The sequence below is a fragment of the Amphiprion ocellaris genome, chromosome 5, assembly GCF_022539595.1.
Source record: "Amphiprion ocellaris isolate individual 3 ecotype Okinawa chromosome 5, ASM2253959v1, whole genome shotgun sequence".
NCBI lineage: Eukaryota > Metazoa > Chordata > Actinopteri > Pomacentridae > Amphiprion > Amphiprion ocellaris.
Window position 1 is genome coordinate 39,983,982 of NC_072770.1, and position 20,270 is coordinate 40,004,251.

General features: G+C 45.0%; 2 protein-coding genes across 7 annotated transcripts in view; one reads left to right on the forward strand and one right to left on the reverse strand.

Annotated features, from left to right (window-relative positions):
* Positions 1 to 15,355, forward strand: part of pik3c2b (phosphatidylinositol-4-phosphate 3-kinase, catalytic subunit type 2 beta) — a 66,569-nt gene extending 51,214 nt beyond the window's left edge. For 4 of the 6 annotated variants that reach the window (XM_055010628.1, XM_055010629.1, XM_035956355.2 and 1 more), the window contains one exon: positions 12,033 to 15,355. In XM_055010628.1, the coding sequence (XP_054866603.1) occupies positions 12,033 to 12,230 (198 nt within the window). In that variant the 3' untranslated portion in view covers positions 12,231 to 15,355. Of the gene's footprint in view, positions 1 to 2,755; positions 5,908 to 12,032 lie in introns of those variants that run through there. The other 2 variants (XM_055010630.1, XM_055010631.1) reach the window with 1 other exon arrangement.
* Positions 14,798 to 16,495, reverse strand: LOC111580516 (achaete-scute homolog 5-like). Its single transcript, XM_035956359.2, has one exon. The coding sequence runs from the start codon at positions 16,317 to 16,319 to the stop codon at positions 15,843 to 15,845; it is 477 nt and encodes a 158-aa protein (XP_035812252.1). The 5' UTR covers positions 16,320 to 16,495; the 3' UTR covers positions 14,798 to 15,842.
* Between the last annotated feature and the right edge of the window lie 3,775 nt (positions 16,496 to 20,270).

The window sequence follows — 20,270 nt, forward strand, 5'->3', positions numbered from 1 at the left end:
GGATCTTGTTTATACTACCCAGAGAATAGCCTACAAGGCCTTTCCCCTGCCACACCTTGGTGCCTCAGACCACATTACTGTTATGCTAATTCCAGCATACAGACCACTGGTTAAAACCATCAAACCAGTTCGGAAACAGGTACGTGTGTGGCCAGAAGGGTCTTCAGAGGCACTTCAGGACTGTTTCATCACCACAGACTAGGATGTATTTAAACAAGCTGCCACCTATAATAACACTACAGACCTCCAGGAGTACACAGAGACTGTCGCTGCCTACATCACCAAGTGCATTGATGATGTGACAGTCACCAAGACCGTCACTGTTCGGGCTAATCAGAAGCCGTGGCTGACAGGGGAGGTCTACAGGCTCCTGAAGGTACGAAACAATGCCTTCAGAGCTGGAGACGAGGCGGTCCTGAGGATAGCTAGGGCCAACCTGTCTCGCGGCGTCAGAGAGGCCAAGAGGCAGTACTCCAGGAGAGTAGCTCATCACTTTAGCGACAGCAAAGACACTCAGAGCCTGTTGCGGGGGATACAGTCCATAACAGACTACAAGCCTCCACAGCAGACCCCTGACTGCACCATATCTTTGCTGAATGAGATGAATGACTTCTTTGGCCGTTTTGAAGCAAACAACAGCACCCCTGCACAGAAGACCACACCTCCTCCCAATGACCAGGTACTGTCACTGTCCCCACAGAGTGTGCAGAGAGCCCTCAGCAGGATCAACGCACACAAAGCTCCAGGTCCTGACAGCATTCCTGGTCGTGTATTGAGAGACTGTGCTGGGGAACTCACGGATGTCTTTACAGACATTTTTAACATCTCTCTGAGGCAGGCTGTTGTCTCCACGTGCCTCAAAACAGCCACCATCATCCCGGTACCGAAGAAGTCATCCCCCTCCTCCTTCAACGACTACCACCCAGTTGCACTCACCCCCATCCTGATGAAGTGCTTTGAACAGCTAGTCATGCACCACATCAAATCCCTCCTCCCGCCTACCCTGGACTCTACCAGTTTGCATATCGGACCAACCGCTCAACCGATGATGCAGTCTCCACTGCACTCCACTCAGCCCTCACACACCTGGAAAACAAGGACTCTAATGTTAGAATGCTGTTCATAGACTTTAGTTCAGCATTTAACACCATCATCCCCCAGCAGCTCATCCACAAACTAGACCAGCTTGGACTCAACACCTCACTGTGCAACTGGCTACTGGACTTCCTGACAGGGAGACCACAGGCAGTACAGGTGGGCAGCAAGACATCGAGCACCATCATCCTGAACACGGGGGCCCCCCAAGGATGTGTGCTGAGCCCCCTACTCTTCACCCTGCTGACCCATGACTGCACTCCGGCTCACAGCTCCAATCTTTTTATAAAGTTTGCGGATGACACAACTGTGGTGGGTCTCATCAGTAACAGTGATGAGACACAATACAGGAGTGAGGTGAGCAACCTGGCCAGGTGGTGCAGCACCAACAACCTCTCTCTGAACGTGGAGAAGACAAAGGAGATGGTTGTTGACTTCAGGAGAGGACACACCCAGCATGCTCCTCTCAACATCAATGGTGCGGCTGTGGAGAGGGTGAGCAGCACCAAGTTCCTGGGTGTGTACGTCTCAGAAAATCTCTCCTGGACCAGAAACACAACATCACTGGTCAGGAAGGCACAACAACATCTCTACTTCCTGTGTTAGCTGAGAAGAGCCAGTGCCCCGCCCCCATCATGTCCACCTTCTATAGAGGCACCATGGAGAGCATCCTGTCCAGCAGCATCACAGCGTGGTACGACTCCTGCACCTCCTCCTGCTGCAGGACCCTCCAGCGCGTCGTGAAAGCAGCAGAAAGGATTGTGGGTGTCTCTCTCCCCTCACTCCAGGACATCTACAGCACCCGCCTCACTCCCAAAGCACTAAGCATTGCAGGAGACCCCACACACCCATCCCACAACCTGTTCAGCCTGCTGCCATCAGGGAGGAGACTGAAGAGTCTGAGGACCAGGACCAGCCGACTGAGCAACAGCTTCATCCACCAGGCTGTCAGGAAGCTGAACTCTCTCCCCTTTCTGCCCTCTCTACCAACCCCTTCCCCCACATACACAAACTCTGGTCAATAACCTCTGATCTGCACTGAAATAGCACATGATCTATGAGCAGCTCCGCCAGGACGAAGTTGGCTTCCAGGATGACCAAATTCAACCATCAAGCATATTTGCACTTCTTGGACTGTTGTTACTTATTTGCACTGTTCTGAGTATTCTGCACTAAATCCGCCACTTTATCTCATGGTCATGTTTACATTTCACTCAGTTCTGCTTTTCTTAGTTCTTAATTGTTGCTCGGCTCTAGTTTTGCTTCCTTTGTTCTTTCTTGCCCTTTAATATCTTATTTATAACTTAGTGTTTATTTAATGTCTAGTGTTGTACAAAGAGAGAGTAACAGAATTTCGATTCTTGGTATGTCATGTACATATTGAAGAATTGACAATAAAGCTGACTTTGACTGATTTTGATTAGTGGAACTATGACTCCTTCTGTTCCTCCTGATTAGTGGTACTATGACTCCTCATAGACCTCCTGATTAGTGGTACTATGACTCCTTCTAGACCTCCTGATTAGTGATGCTAATGTTCTGGTATATTCTGGATGTAGATTCTTAGGTTTGGTTTCCTCAGATTCCTGATGTTTGTCTTCTCAGCGTTTCATGCTGTTGAACCTTGACTTATTAATCTGAGGTTGTTCTGGTCCTACAGCTGGTGTATGAGCGGATCCCTCGAGGAGATCTGGAACAGAGAGTGATCCACCTCCGGGTTCTGGGTGACGGAGCCTTCTGGGAGAACACCCTGCTGGGAGAGACCTTCATCCCTATGAGGAGGCTGGTACCGGGGCAGCACTGGGTCGACTGGCACCAGCTGTGTGCCGCCGGCTCTGACTCGGCCCACTGACACACTGGAGGAGAAGATGAAGAGCGTCTGATTTAACTTTACTAATCTGAGACGTCGGTTTAGTTCCTAAACTGTTTGATTTTTAATTTATTGGACTAAAAGGTGAATAATTCTAGTGTTCCTGGTGGAGGAGGCAGATGTTCTTCTGGAACTCCTCTGTCGTACTAACCTGTTCTTCTCCTCACTCTAACCTTCTGAGGAGCATCACGGCTGGTTTCATGTTTTTATTGAATATCTAATAGGTTTAACATGAGCTAAGGATCCTGCAGACGGATTCAGGAGACGACATGAAGAAGAAATAAGTTTCTTCTTCAGGGTTTTTTAAGATGACAACAAACTGATTCTTCACATTCTCTGAGTAGAGGAGGAATCTGGTTTCTGTCAGGAGGAAAAGAGTAGAAGAAGGGAGGACCAGGAGGAAGAAGCTCAGAAGTTCGTCCTTTAAATTCATCACATTTTACTGTAAAAGTTCAGAAAAGATCAAAACTTCAAGACTTCAGTCGACTGATGAGAAGAAAACCATCGACTGAACCTCCTTTTGATTCCAGCAGAGAAGTCAGAGCTTCAGGTGGAGCTCCTTCAGGTGGAGCTCTGAGCTGAAGGTATTTTAGTGCTGATAGGTCTTCAGGGTGAATGAGGACGTGATGTTGGACTTTGTGCTCCTGATTCTTCATGTCATTCCTCTGCCTGTGGTTCCATCCGGTTCTGGAGGACCTCTGGGTTCTGGAGGACCTCTTGGTTCTGGAGGACCTCTGGGTTCTGGAGAACCTCTGGGTTCTGATGGTCCAGTGAACAGATGATTATTTTTAGCGCTGTAATGAAACACAGGAAGCTGATCTCTGCTCTTCAACCAACATTTAAAGTCGATTCTCCTCCAACAAAACCAGTTTAGAAAGTCAGAGTTTGATCCTGATGAAGTTCAGTTCCACCTGGAATCTATAATCTATGATCTATAATCTATGACCTATAATCTGTGATCTATAGTCTATGATCTATAATCTATGATCTATAATCTATGATCTATAATCTGTGATCTGTAGTCTATAATCTATGATCTATAATCTGTGATCTATAGTCTATGATCTATAATCTGTGATCTATAGTCTATGATCTATTGTCTATAATCTATAATCCATGATCTAATCTACACTATATTGCCAAAAATATTCACTCACCAATTCAAATAGTCAGAATCAGGTGTTCCAATCACTTCCATGGCCACAGGTGTATAAAATCAAGCACCTAGGCTGCAGACTGCTTTTACAAACATTTGTGAAAGAATGGCTCACTCTCAGGAGCTCAGTAAATTCCAGCGTGGAACTGTGATAGGATGCCACCTGTGCAACAAATCCAGTCGTGACATTTCCTGGCTCCTAAATATTCCACAGTCAACTGTCAGCTGTATTATAAGAAAGTGGAAGTGTGTAGGAACGACAGCAACTCTGCCACCAAGTGGTAGGACACGTAAACTGACGGAGCGGGGTCAGTGGATGCTGAGGAGCATAGTGCCAAGAGGTGGCCAACTTTCTGCAGAGTCAATCGCTACAGACCTTCAAACTTCATGTGGCCTTCAGATTAGCTCCAGAACAGTGCTTCAGCAGAGAGCTTCATGGAATGGGTTTCCATGGCCCAGCAGCTGCATCCAAGCCATACATCACCAAGTGCAATGCAAAGCGTGGGATGCAGTGGTGTAAAGCAGCCACCACTGGACTCTAGAGCAGTGGAGACACCTTCTCTGGAGTGACCAATCACGCTTCTCCATCTGGCAATCTGATGGACCAGTCTGGGTTTGGTGGTTGTCAGGAGAACCATACTTGTTGGACTGCATTGTGCCAAGTGTAAAGTTTGGTGGAGGGGGGATTATGGTGTGGGCTTGTTTTTCAGGAGCTGGGCTTGGCCCCTTAGTTCCAGTGAAAGGAACTCTGAATGCTTCAGCATACCAAGACATTTTGGACAATTCCATGCTCCCAACTTTGTGGGAACAGTTTGGAGCTGGTCCTTCCTCTTCCAACATGACTGTGCACCAGTGCACAAAGCAAGGTCCATAAAGACATTGATGACAGAGTCTGGTGTGGATGAACTTGACTGGCCTGCACAGAGTCCTGACCTCAACCCCATAGAACACCTTTGGGATGAATTAGAGTGGAGACTGAGAGCCAGACCTTCTGGTCCAACATCAGTGTGTGACCTCACAAATGTGCTTCTGGAAGAATGGTCAAAAATTCCCATAAACACACTCCTAAACCTTGTGGACAGCCTTCCCAGAAGAGTTGAAGCTGTTCTAGCTGCAAAGGGTGGACCCACGTCATATTGAACCCTATGGATTAGGAACGGGATGTCACTTATGTTCATATGCGAGTCAAGGCAGATGAGCGAATACTTATGGCAATATAGTGTATGATCTATAGTCTATGATCTATAATCTGTGATCTATAATCTATGATCTATAGTCTATAATCTATGATCTATAATCTATGATCTATAGTCTATGATCTATAATCTCTAATCCATGAGCTATAATCTATGATCTCCTGGTTCTGGGCCATTCTATCCCGCTGTGGTTCCTGATTCAGGTCTGTGGAGCCATCATGAAGTCTTCTGATGGAAACCAGCAGAAACCAACATTTCTTTGATTTGTTATAAAAATGTAGAAACCAGGAACCAGCAGATGTTCAACCTGGAAGTGAAACTGCAGATGTTAAACTATTTACGGTTCCAGTGGATTCCTCTCTGCTGCCTGCAGTTCGGCCGAGAGTCCTGGAGAACCAGGACCAGGACCAGGAGACTCTGGCTGGTTTTGTTGGTGGAGGATCTGTGAATGTTGCTTTGAATCAGAGACAGAACTCTTCCTGAATCCTGTAAATACGAGTGAAATGTGACGACTTTCCACTGAAGACTGACTCCTGTAACTTTCAGTTTTTTATTATTTGCACTAAAAATTAAACTTGAACTGAAACAACTTTTCTCCTCCTTTTATATTTTACACATGAATAATTAATAATTATTTAATATTTTCAGGAAAATCCTTAAAAATTGCATTTTAAAAATTTAGATAAAATAATTATGAAAAAGATTGAACTGAGTTTTGCTTCATTTCCTAAAATCATGTTTTATGTTAACTGACTTCAGCTTCTTTCTTCTAAAACTATTTTGATAAATGATTCGTATTTTTTAGGTGGAATGCAGGTGATTAAATTATGATTTAAATATTTCAAAATAATCACTCCTTAAATATCCAACACTGCGTCTTTTAAAACATTAAGCTGTTTTCTGGTCCCGATCTACTCGAGTACTTCTGCCTGCAGCAGGTTGACCAGTAATGGAGTACTTTTATTCTGATTACTCTGAAGGATCTGCAGGATCTATAAGTTCTTCTTGTTTCTGTGATAATAAATCTGGTGTTGTGTGATTAATATTCAGGAAACACGAAGATAAACTTCAGTTTGTTCCAGTTTATTTGATGAAAAGTTTAAATGCAGAGTTCACACAATAAAATAGTTTATATTAAACCCACAGCAGGAAATAAAAATAATGAGGAAATATACATGAAAAAATAAAAATACAAAATAAACATGCACAGCAGGAAACTGCGATAAAACTGATTGTACATTCATAGAAACTTTCTGAACGCGTGAATCAGTAAACTGGTTCTGCTTAGATTCTGTTTAAACTAAAAATAACGCAGAAACTGAAGGAGGAACACGTGGAACACACACCTGACACACTCTTTCTGTAACACACACACACACACACACACACCTGACGCACACTTTATATAACACACACACTCACACTGCGGCTGCGCGGCTCTCGGCTCCACGAACACCGCGTCGGTCCCTAAATGAGGTATCGCAGAAAGCGGAAGTGGCATCATTGCGAACGGTCCCTGAAGTTTCTGATGAAATCTCCAGCCGGAGCTAACGGACGGAGCTAACCGACGGTCAGACGGAACCACACGGCGGTAAACCTGCCCTCTGAAACGGCACTATCACCAGGAGACAGAACACCGGACAGAGAAGCGAATCTGTGGCGGTTTGAAGTCGAATATTTGACTCTTTGGTCGCATCTCGGTTGGCTGAGCATCGTGCTAATTAGCTCCTTGTGCTAAGCTAACCTGCTAACTACCGGCGGCTCGGAGGAGACCTCCACCCGCCGCCGCCTTTACCGGAGACTGAAATCAGACAGAATGGCCCGTTTGTCGTGTTCACTCCTGGATCTCCCTTCGCTCCGTGACTCCACCGCGCTCTGCTCCTCCGTGTGTCCCGGCTCCGAGTTCTCCACCAGGAAGAAGTCCAACCACCATTCTCAGCTCACCGCCGCGGACAGAGCCGCGCTCACGGACGATGTTTCCTGGGTGTCCCGTGTGTCTGACGGTCGGTATGTGTTCTAGTCCGGTACAGGCCGAGGTTCTGTAGAAATGCCCAGTGTGAGTGAAGGAGAGCGCCGTTAGTTGGTACCGCTGACCGGGACTGAACCGCGTCGGTTTGACAGCTGTTAGCGCAGAGAGCCGCCTGTGTCCGGGTTGCCTCAGAGTTCAGCTCAGTTCGTGTCAGAAAAGTTGATTTTTGCACTTTAAGTTGGTATAATGTTCAGAAATGTGAGGAGTGAAGGACACTTATCCGGCGGGCACAGCCCGGCCTCTTCGCACGGCCATGGAGTCTCCTCCCCCGGCCTTGTTAGCCAGGAAAGCTCGTGGATCGGGCTGCTGTCCAGGCCTGCGCTGGCCCTCCTGCAGAATATCCTGACGGGCCCGCGGGTACGGTGCCCTGCTCTGGCTGAGAAGGGTCCCGGCTGGCTCCCTACGGATTTAAACAGCAGCTTTGTTAATGAAGAAAATGAGTTTTTACGACAGCTGCATGACATGATGCCGCCGACGCAGCACCTGCCGCCTCACCTGTCCTACCTGCGTTGCGACCGCGGCGGCCCTCTGGAGCCGCGGCCCGGCGGCGCCTCAGCCTGGATGACCGCCGACTCTCTGCGGGAAATGGGCCTCCAGAGCGCCACGGAGCTGGACCTGAACCTGTGCCAGCAGACTCAGCTGGGATATTTCTCTTCTGTCAGGACTTTTCTTAACCAGGTTCTGCTGAGCTCCCAGGACTTGAGGCCCCCCAGTGACTGGGTGTTGGAGGCCGAGGGCCCTCCAGCGAAGGGCGGCGCTGGTCGAGGCCAGTGGGGCAGCTTCTGGGGGACTGAGGAGGGGTCTCAGAGGGGGCTGCTGTCAGACCTGTCCTGGGCAGAGGACGGGACGGCTTCGGGTCTGCTTTGTCCTCCAGCCGGGACAAAAGCCGCCCCAGTGTTTGTCCCCAGCAGAGAGTGGATGCTGGGAGAAGCCTCTGGACCGAGCCCCCACAAAGATCAGCCAGCCAACAAAGGAGGTCTCCACACCGTCCAGAACACGGAGGGATCCGGGGCAGACCTCCAGCTCAGCATCCGAACCCACCTGAGCAGCGAGGTCGCGGTTCTGACCCGGGAGCAGGACCACGGTTACTGCAGCCTGGAGGAGGAGCAGCTGAAGGCCCGAACACTGGAGGAGGAGCCTCCAGCAGCCCAGCAGGATGGTTCTGGGGGGACTGTGGATCTCAGCGCCCCCCAGTGTCAGAACAAGGCCATTGCCTTCATCATGGGCTGCCCCTGCAGCGACGAAGACAGCAGCCAATCAGACGGCGGCGACGACGACGGCTTCAACAGCGAGGGCTCGTCCGACCTGTCTGAGTCCACGGGCGAAGACGACGATGAGGACTCAGAGTTGGAGGTGGACTCGGAGTCGGAGCGCCTGTGGAGCTCCTTGTGCCAGAGCCATGACCCCTACAACCCCCAGAACTTCACTGCCCGGCTGCAGAGCGGCACCGGGCCCCGTTCCATCCTCGGCTCCATGTCTCTGACCTCCTCCCGGTCCTCCTCCCAGTCCTCCCCTGCCTCCTCCATCTCCTCCTCACCTCCCTCTGGACTGGATGTCTGGGAGGACTCGGCATCGGCCAGCGAGGCGGATGAAGCCGAAAGCCTCCGTCTGTGGAGCTCTTTCAGCTCCTCCGACCCCTACAGCCCCTTCAACTTCCAGGCACCGCTCAGGACTCAGGGGCCCGCCGAGGCCCCCAGCAGAGCCCAGACCTGGGGGAAGAAGGCCTCAATGACGCCCCGACCAGCACCGGCCCCCGAGTACCGGAGAGAGGAGGCCGAGGAGAGGCTGGACAGCTGCTTCTCGGAACCGTCCAGAACTAAGAGCTGCAGCGTCACCAAGAAGGTAGGTAACTCTTACGGTAGTTTAAAGCTCTGGTTTAACTCCTGCGGTAGATTATTTAAGTTTGTGTCTTTGTAGATATCAGTTGCAATGCGTGTAAATGATCAGCTGAGGCATAATACTACTGAAATTGAACTTTTTTTTTTTAAAGAAATTTCAGGGTGATCATAATCCTTTGTAAAAAGATAGTTCTTTAAATGTGATAATTTTCAGATTGTACTTTTTTCAACTAAAACAAAGGAAGAAGTTGGAGTTGTGGTTATTTATAGGTTGTTATGCTGTAATATTTCTGGTCCACTGGAGATCAGACTGGACTATGTTTGACTCCCCTGATCTGTACTGTGAAAAACAACTAAATGGAATCAGATAAAATAACACAGCCTTGCATATTCATGTTTTATTATAAAAACTGTGTGTGTGTATGTATATATGTATACACACACACACACACCCATATATGTATGTGTGTATATATATATATATATATATATATATATATATATATATATATATATACGTGTATATGTATGTATTTTTATATATATATATATATATACACATATATATGTATGTATATATATATATATATATATATATATATATATATATATATATATATATATATATACATACATACATACATACACACACAGAGTTGTTGGGAGGAGGTGTAAGCTTTTGTCCTCAGAAGGGGGCCCCAACAGAAAACACTTGAGAACCACTGGTTTACTCTGATGGATCAATAGTTGGAGCTCCAGTAAAACTGTTCTAGATGTCTCCTGTCAGTGTTGGATCATCAGGACAGCTGCAGGAGGTCATATTTCAGGAGGTCACGTTTCAGGACTGTGTGTTTTTCTCAGGTTGATCATGTGATCACATGTTGACAGGAAGTTACTGATTTTCAGCCTGAAGAACCTTCAGTCAACAGATCCAGAGGCTCAGGTTACTGCAGAGGGCAGGAAGTAGGAACCAGGAACCATCTTTATATGATGGAGGTCCAGGAGCCACCAGGTCTCCTCAGATGTTAAACCTGAACTCAGATCTCCTCCTGCTGTAGATTTTCTTCTATCTCCATGTTTCCTCTGCATTCATTCAGGAGCAGGGGGCCATCATCCCTAAATCCTAGCTGCCGCTTCTCCAAATGTCTTTTTTTTTTTTTTTTTTTAAACTAAGTTGTCACAAATACTCCACCTCCACAGCAGAGTTCTGCACTTGGGTACTGAGGTAGACTACAGATAACTATCTCACTATCTACTCTGATATATCGTGTTAATATGACGGTAGTTAGTCCTTCAAAGTGACATCACCAGGCAGCAGGTCAGAGAAGTGTCGTCTGGGTAAACAGGGCAGCAACCTATCGGAGAAAAGTTATTAGCTGAAGACAACTCATAATAGATTCTACAAGTTAAATATTGATGTCCAACAGTATGTAACATATCGGTAGATTCAGTTAACTGGGCCCGGTGCCAACTCAGTGCTGTTAACATGAGTAAACTATTGATAGCATTAAGCTAATATCTACATGATGGAACTGCTGACTGCGTTTTCAGATTAACTTGTTCTAATATTTATTAAAATTTTTACATCCAGCCTTTAAAAAGCTTTAACTATCCATTCAATGAACAGGATGGAAAAGTAAAATCTGCGTTCTAGTGTCATTTGTTTACACCGCTGCTGAAATAAATCCTAGAGGGAACGCTGGAACTACTCTGATCTTCATCTGTAGATGTTTCTGGATGGATCTCCACCTACTAGATCCTCTCATCTTCATCTGTGGTTCCAGTAGGGCTGGGCAATATGGCCTAAAAAAAAAAATCTCGGATTTTTTCACAAAAAATTCCGATTCACGATTTATCCGATTTTTTTTTGTTTTGTTTTTACCCCCTACCTAATCTCCACACGCCGGAGTAGATAGACTGACTTCTACTTTATGCAAATTGCATGTGGGTGCGGAGATTCCACGCATCGTTAAACTGTCCTCAAACTTCTAAACTAGGCGTCAGTGACCTAAAACGAGGACAGATTCAGCTGCTGCAGATTATTTCTCGCTTCAAATGCTTTCAGAAATACTTTTCACTGATGTGTTTTTGAAATAAAAGGGAAAGTTTGCAGCCAAGCTGCTGTGTTTATCCGAATCATCTGCAGGACTGTCCAGCTGAAAGCTCGGTCATGTGACCACGTAGCGGCCTGCTGTTGCTCCTCGCTGTCATGTGACCATGTTGTGGTCCGCTAGTGACCACCCGCCGTCCGTGTGATTTTCAGATGTGGTGCGTTGCCGTGCGAGAAAATAGCATCTAGTGGACACGCGCCTTTAGATCTGCGCTGCTCGCCGCCATGTTGTTTGTGTATCAAGCGTGGGGGGGAGGGGGCGCACTCTGAACTACAGGAGCCCAGCGGGAAGGCGTTGGTGGCGGATGTTGATGAGAAAATCGATTTTCATAAAAACAAATCGACATTAAGTACAAACTCGAATTAATCGATAAAATCAATTTATCGCCCAGCCCTAGGTTCCAGTTAAAGTCAAACTGATCAGCAGAGAAACAAAAACAGAGTTCAGAGAATTAGAACTGCTGCTTCCTGTTATTAATGTCTCCTCCTCCTTTTCCTCCTCTCCTCTTCTTCACCTCTTCCTCCTCCTCCTCTTCTTCCTCTTCCTCCTTGTCCTCCTCATCCTCCTCCTCCTCCCCCTCGTCCTCCTCTTCCCCTCTCCCTCCTCTTCTTCCTCCTCATTGTCCTCCTCCCCCTCTTCTTCCTCTTCCTCCTCTTCCCCTCTCCCTCCTCCTCTCCCTCCTCCTCCCCCTCATCCTCTTCCTTTTCCTCTTCCTCCTCCTCCTCTCCCTCCTCCAGGTGCGTTTCAGTGATGTCATAGAGGAGTTCTTCCTGGGTTCTGAGGACCGTCGGGGTCCATGGGAGGAGTTAGCTCGTGATCGTTGTCGTTTCCTGCGTCGCTGCCAGGAGGTGGAGCAGAGCATCTCCTACGTGTTGCAGCCACAGCACCGTCGCAGCATGCAGCAGCGCATGGACGCCTCCCTGCAGGACGTATGAGGAGCTGCAGAGGAGCAGCTCAGACTGATGCAGCTGTCAGCCCAAACATGCAGCGATGCAGGAGTCACAGTTAAGTTGGTATTATTAAGGTGGTATTGAGGTGTTAATGAAGGTGGTATTATTAAGGTGGTATTGGGTTTGAAGGGCTCGTGTTCGCTGTGAGGAACCCTGAGGAACGTCTCCAGGTCTGCTGTCTCCAGCTGCTGCAGATTATTTTTCTAACCCAGAGGAGGACTTGATGTTCAGCAGAAGCTCAGAGACGTTTGATGGACCGATGGATGGAGTTTATCTCCAGAAGATCTTTAATTAATTAATGACTTTATCTCCAAGAGATCTTTAATTAATTTGGTTTGTTTCTCATCAGTTCCAGAAGTATGAAAATTAACTCCTGATGTTTATCAGAAATATTCTCATTTAAAACAACCAATCAACAGTTAAAGATTTAAGTTTGGTATGATGGAAGTACAACAGGATGTACTCCTGATTGATCAGCTGCTGATCAGTTCAGTATTAATCTGATTGATCAGCTGCTGATTGATCAGTTTAGTATTAATTTGATTGATCAGTATTTCTGGTTTCTTTCTTCTGACAGTAAACTGCAGGAAGCTGATCCTCATTTATTATTTAGAGTCCAACAACTGATTGATGGATCAGAGTCCTTGATGGATCAGAGTCATTGATCGATCAGAGTCATTGATCGATCAGAGTCCTTGATCGATCAGAATATTGATCGATCAGAATATTGATCGATCAGTCATTGATCGATCAGAGTCATTGATCGATCAGAATATTGATTGATCAGTCATTGATGGATCAGAGTCCTTGATCGATCAGAGTCATTGATCGATCAGAGTCATTGATCGATCAGAGTCCTTGATCGATCAGAATATTGATCGATCAGTCGTTGATCGATCAGAGTCATTGATCGATCAGAATATTGATTGATCAGTCATTGATGGATCAGAGTCATTGATCGATCAGCTGCACTGCTTCCTGTTTAAAGCCAAAGATCACTAATCACCAGTAATCAATAATCAGTTCTAATCAGTCTGATCGAGTCACTGTGCTGTGAGTCCATGAGCTGAACGTCCAGCAGGAGGCACCGCCACATGTTCACATGTTCTAATGTTCCAGATGTTCACATGTTCCACGTGTTCACATGTTCCAGTTGATGGTAGCTCCAGATGTATGGAAAGTTCCAGAACATTTGCTTCTGGAGCTTTCCACACAGGAACCAAACCCTAACCATGAACATGTTGACATGAATGTTGGACCAGAACATCTGGTCCAGATGTTGAGATCCAAATGTTCTGGTCCAGATGTTCTGGTCCAGATGTTCTGGTCCAAATGTTGACATCCAGATGTTCTGCTTCAGACCTTCTGGTCCAGATGTGTTCAGGACTTTAATGCTGAGCTGGAAGCAGAAACTGCAGAAAGGATTTCTCCACAAATCTTTTTTGAACAGGACGTTAGTTTGTGAGTTTAAACAGAACATTAAATAGTCGGATCAATAGACAGTCGGAACATTAAACAGTCGGACATTAAACAGTCGGAACATTAAACGGAACATGAAACAGTCGGAACAGTAAAACAGAACATTAAACATTCTGAACATTAAACAGTCAGAACATTAAAGCAGCATTAAACTGTCGGAACAATAAAACAACATTAAACAGTCGAAACAATAAACGGAACATTAAACAGTCGGAACATTAAAACAGCAATAAACAGTCGGAACAATAGACAGTCGGAACATTAAACAGAACATTAAACAGACCACGAAAGAGTCGAAACATTAAACAGAACATGAAAGAGTCGGAACATTAAACAGAACATCAAACAGTGGGAACATCAGACAGTGGGAACATTAAACAGTCGGAACATTAAAACATCAAACAGTGGGAACATTAAACAGTCGGAACAATAAAACAACATTAAACAGTCGAAACAATAAACGGAACATTAAACAGTCGGAACATTAAAACAGCAATAAACAGTCGGAACAATAGACAGTCGAAACATTAAACAGAACATCAAACAGTAGGAACATCAGACAGTGGGAACATTAAACAGTCGGAACATTAAAACAGAACATTAAACAATCGGAACATTAAAACATCAAACAGTGGGAACATTAAACAGAACATTAAAACAACATTAAACAGTCGGAACATTAAAACATCAAACAGTGGGAACATTAAACAGTCGGAACATTAAAACAACATTAAACAGTCGGAATATTTAAACATCAAACAGTGGGAACATTAAACAGTCGGAACATTAAAGCATCAAACAGTGGGAACATTAAACAGTCGGAACATTAAAACAACATTAAACAGTCGGAACATTAAAACATCAAACAGTGGGAACATTAAACAGTCGGAACATTAAAACAACATTAAACAGTCGGAACATTAAAACATCAAACAGTGGGAACATTAAACAGTCGGAACATTAAAACAACATTAAACAGTCGGAATATTTAAACATCAAACAGTGGGAACATTAAACAGTCGGAACATTAAAGCATCAAACAGTGGGAACATTAAACAGTCGGAACATTAAAACAACATTAAACAGTCGGAACATTAAAACATCAAACAGTGGGAACATTAAACAGTCGGAACATTAAAACAACATTAAACAGTCGGAACATTAAAACATCAAACAGTGGGAACATTAAACAGTCGGAACATTAAAACAACATTAAACAGTCGGAATATTTAAACATCAAACAGTGGGAACATTAAACAGTCGGAACATTAAAATAGGAAAAAAAGACTGAAAAATTAAAGAACCAAACTTTCGGGTTCCTGTTGGAGCTAAAAGGTTCTCCTGGAAAACTTCAGAACTCTGAAGGAGAACTTCAGCTGGACGTTCAGTTCACATTAATGAAGGTTTCTGCAGGATCCACGGCCACACGCTAACATGCTAACAGGCGTGTTGGAGCTCCAGGATGGACATGTGTTGAATGTGACATCCGTGTTTGTGAGGACATAAAGGCTGAACCCTCAGAGGAGCTCCATTGTTATTTTGGAAAAGCATTTTATTTTTCTAACGTTTGGTTTGTTTGGTTCTGTTTAATCTGCTGAGATCAACAAGAATAAATCAATATTTAACGATCACTGATCGGCTCTGTGCTCACTCACATGGTTTATTGATCGGTTTATTGATCAATTTATTGATCGGATGATGTCGGTTTAACAGGAAACTTTAGTGACCACCGAGTCTGAGCAGCTTGTTTTATTACGCACAGTTTTTATTCTGACGAAGTCTCGCAGTGTTTCCTGATTGGATAAATCAATCGGTCTATTGATCATCAGCAGGTCTGGTAGATTTAAGATGATGTCACTTTATAAGAGACGTCTATTTGAATTCTGCTCAGAAAAACCTGAAACGGATTTATGTCTCATCAGTCGATTTAGTCAGTGACATCACAAAGGTGAGAAAAAGGGATTGGTCAGGGACACATAAGTAGTTGGCAGGTGTAGCTCCAGATGTAGTTGTCAGGGTAGTCTTCAGGTGTAGCTCCAGGTGTAGTGTTCAGTTGTAGCTCCAGGTGTAGTGTTCAGGTGTAGTTCCAGGTGTAGCTCCAGGTGGATGTTTACCTGGTCAGTCCTCTGACTCTCCTCCACACTCTGCAGGTGAGGAGGTTGTGGGTGTGACCCTGCCGCTGGGCTCCTCCTCCACCAGGTCCTGCAGGTACTTGATGTACCTGATAGCAGCCCGCAGCGTCTCCACCTTGCTGAGCCGCTTGTCTGCGCCACGTCCCGGCAGGTGATCCCTCAGCTTGGCGTAGCCCTGGTTCACGCACTTCACCCGCTGACGCTCACGCTCGTTCCTCTTCTGGATGAAGGCCGGCTCAAAGGGACACTCGTAGACACCGAAGGGTCCGTGGGGGTGGAAGGGGCTCAGGTAGGGCAGCAGGGGGTTCTGGTAGAGGCCCAGGCCGTCCACGCCGGGTGGGTACAGCAGGAAGGGGACGGAACCCGACGCCGAGACCAAGTGCTGAGAGACGCTGCGGTCCTCGCAGAGACCAGCAGGGGGGGACACCAGACTCAGGTAGGATGGAGAGAAGGCGGAGCTCATCGTGACCTGGACTGACCAATTACCTGTCGAGCACACCTGGTTGGATCAACAGTCACCAGAAACGCCCTCGATCATCATCTGACGGTCGGAGAGGTCTGTCCTGTGGAGACACAGAGACGACAGTTAGAGGCTACAGGTGCATCTGTGGATCAATTTATCCATCAGCTGGTCTCTGAACCAATCAGAGGTTCTAAACTAAGATACCGAGTTTACCCCAGAACTCCAGACTGGAACCTGTTTTTAATGCCTGTTAAAGTTTATCATGGTTCATCCTCTGAATTAGAACGTCCCAATGATTCATCCTCTGAGTGTAAAACGTCCCGATGGTTCATCCTCTGAATGTAGAACATCCCGATGGTTCATCCTCTGAGTATAGAACGTCCCGATGGTTCATCCTCTGAGTGTAGAACGTCCTGATGGTTCATCCTGAGTGTAGAACATCCCGATGGTTCATCCTCTGAGTATAGAACGTCCTGATGGTTCATCCTCTAAATGTAGAACATCCCGATGGTTCATCCTCTGAGTGTAGAACGTCCCGATGGTTCATCCTCTGAGTGTAGAACGTCCCGATGGTTCATCCTCTGAGTGTAGAACATCCTGATGGTTCATCCTCTGAGTGTAGAACTGTTACGGCTGTGGCCATATTGTGGAATGTGGTTTTCTTGTGTTTTGTCTTTGTGTGTTTTGGAATTGTTTTGTTGTCTGGGAGTGGGTGTTCTGTGTTCGTGTGGATCTTTGTCTCGTCCATGTTTCTGTGCGAGTCGTCTGTTCGTACTGTTAGTATTGTGTGGTCTGTCTGTGTGTAGATCTTTGTTCTGTGCAGAAGGTGTAATTGGTGGCGAGGCAGACCCAGTGCTGATTAGCTGATCACCTTTTTAAATCTCAGCGGCCAGCAGTGGATACCTCTCTGACAGCAGCAGCCTTTTTTGTGTGTTTTTCCCAGACTCCAAACCATTTGATTAAAACCTGTGTTTTCTGTGATAGATCAGACTAGCTTTGCTTTTGTTGTTAGATTTAGTTAGGTTTCTTTTTCTGGCAATTGTGTTTTGATTGGATAAGTTTTTTGTTTGAGCGCTAAAATGCCTCTTTAGTTTGAATCCAATTTTTTTGTTGTTTGAATATGTAGCCCATGGAGTGGCCTGTTTTATTTTTAACTATTGTAAATATTTTTTTTTTTTTGTAATGTTAAGATCCTGTTAGTTGTTATGGGGACTGGGAAAATATTCCACCTTGGTCTTAAACAAATATTATGCTATGCACCTTCCCCCTAGACGGGTGCATAACAAGAACGTCCTAATGGTTCATCTTCTGAGTGTAGAACGTCCAGGTTGGTTCCTCCTCTGAGTGTAGAACGTCCTGGTGGTTCATCTTCTGAGTGTAGAACCTCCAGGTTGGTTCCTCCTCTGAGTGTAGAACGTCCTGGTGGTTCATCCTCTGAGTGTAGAACGTCCAGGTTGGTTCCTCCTCTGAGTGTAGAACGTCATAATGATTCATCCTCTGAGTGTAGAACGTCCTGGTGGTTCCTCCTCTAAGTGTAAAACATCCTGTTGGTTCCTCCTCTGAGTGTAAAACGTCCTGGTGGTTCATCCTCTGAGTGTAGAACGTCATGATGGTTCATCCTCTGAGTGTAGAACGTCCTGGTGGTTCATCCTCTGAGTGTAGAACGTCCAGGTTGGTTCCTCCTCTGAGTGTAGAACGTCATAATGATTCATCCTCTGAGTGTAGAATGTCCTGGTGGTTCATCCTCTGAGTGTAGAACATCCAGGTTGGTTCCTCGTCTGAGTGTAGAACGTCATGATGGTTCATCCTCTGAGTGTAGAACGTCCTGGTGGTTCCTCCTCTGAGTGTAAAATGTCCTGGTGGTTCATCCTCTGAGTGTAGAACGTCCTGGTGGTTCATCCTCTGAGTGTGATGATGATGATCAGGTCGATTCGTTGTCCCTTCAGTTTGAACAGAAAGTTCCTGTTGTGGTTTTTCTTTTCAGTCTCTGATGTGGAACAATGATCAGCTGTTTGGATCTTCTGACGAGGAACCGATCGATAACTGATCAATGTTAATGGTGACGTCGCTGCAGTTCAGTCTGGATTAATCTGATGCTAGAACTTCAGAATGTTAGAACACTAGAACATTGTACCATAAGAACATCAGGACAATAGAACATCAGAATGGTAGAACATCAGAACATCAGAACGCTAGAACACTAGAACGATGTGACATAAGAACATCAGGACAAAAGAACATCAGAATGTTATAACATAACATCAGGACAATTGAACACCAGAACGTTAGAATACTAGAATGTTTGAACGTAACATCAGAACGCTAGAGCACTGGAACGATGTAACATAAAAAAATCAGGACATCAGAACGGTAAAACATTATAACATTGGGATGTCAGAACATCGTAACTCCAGAACAGTACATTAGAACATTAGAACAATAGAATGTTATAACAATAGAACATCAGAACATTAGAATGTTGGAACATTTGAACATTAAAACATTAGAATACAAGAATGTTAGAACATTGGAATGCTAGAACATTAGTTTATTTTAACTCTAGAACATTAGAAGATCACAGTGTTGGAGCATTAGAACGTCAGCATTAGAACAATAGAATATTAAAACAATAGAATGCCAGAACATTATAACACTGGAACATTAGAACATCAGGCCATTAGAACAGTAGAACATTAGATTGTAAGAACTGTAGTATAGTAGAACACTGGAGCATTAGAACATCAGGCCATTAGAACAGTAGAACATTAGATTGTAAGAACTGTAGTATAGTACAACACTGGAGCATTAGAACATCAGGCCATTAGAACAGTAGAACATTAGATTGTTAGAACTGTAGTAAAGTACAACAATAGAACATCAGGACTTTATAACGTTAGAACAGTAGAAAAATACAACATCAGAACATCATCACATCAGGACATTAGATAATTAAAACAGAACATTAAAATGTTAGAACATCAGAATATTAGAACATTAAAATATCAGGATGATAGGACATTAGAACATCAGAATATTAGAACATTAGAATGTCAGAACACTAGAACGTCAGAACATTATAACATTAGAATGTTAGAACATGAGCCTCTAAAGTTGGTGAAATGTGGACCAAAGGCTGTATTTTAGTCGAGCTGTGGATCCATCCGTAAATAAACACTTAGAGGAACTTTATGGAACCAATAATTAAGTTCTGTTCTCTGCTGGATCCATCTAATGGTTCTGATGGAACCATTCTGTCTGTTCTCTCCACATCTCATGACTGCTGGTTTTGTTCCTGGAGATCCTGAACCTTTTTATTTTCCAGAACTTACCTTTGGTTCTAGATAACAGATAAAATGGGACCAGAACCTGAGTTCTGACCCAAAAGGTTCTAAACAGCTTTTAAAGGATTTATGTTCTCTGCAGATTCACAGAATCACAAGAACCCTAAGATCTCAGCGTCAGCTTCAGTTTGTTCTCAGCTGTCTTTTAAAACTGCTAAATGAAGAGTCTGAAGAACCATAACAACCAGCAGAACCAGAAGAACCAGCAGAACCATTAGAACCAGAAGAACCAGCAAAACCAACAACAATCAATCAGTTGACGTCACTGAGTCTGTTGTGTCTCTTTGTGTGTCTGTTGTGTCTCTCCTTCTCACCTGCAGCTTGTCCTCCTTCTCTCTGACTCTCTGATGAGGAGGTGCAGCTCTACCTGCTGCTACCTGCTGAAGCTCCACCCCTCCAGGTGTGAGACGGTCGTCAGGTGAGGAGAGAAACTCCAGTCTGACCTCCGTGGAAGCAGCAGAAGAAAGCAGCAGCAGACAGCCGAAAAAAGTAAATATTAATCTATAAACATTAATCTATAACTATGAATCTATTAATATAAATCTGTAGATTTATACTACTGGTCTATAGTTTTAGAATGCTCCTGTGTTCCCAGTGTTTTATTGTAGTT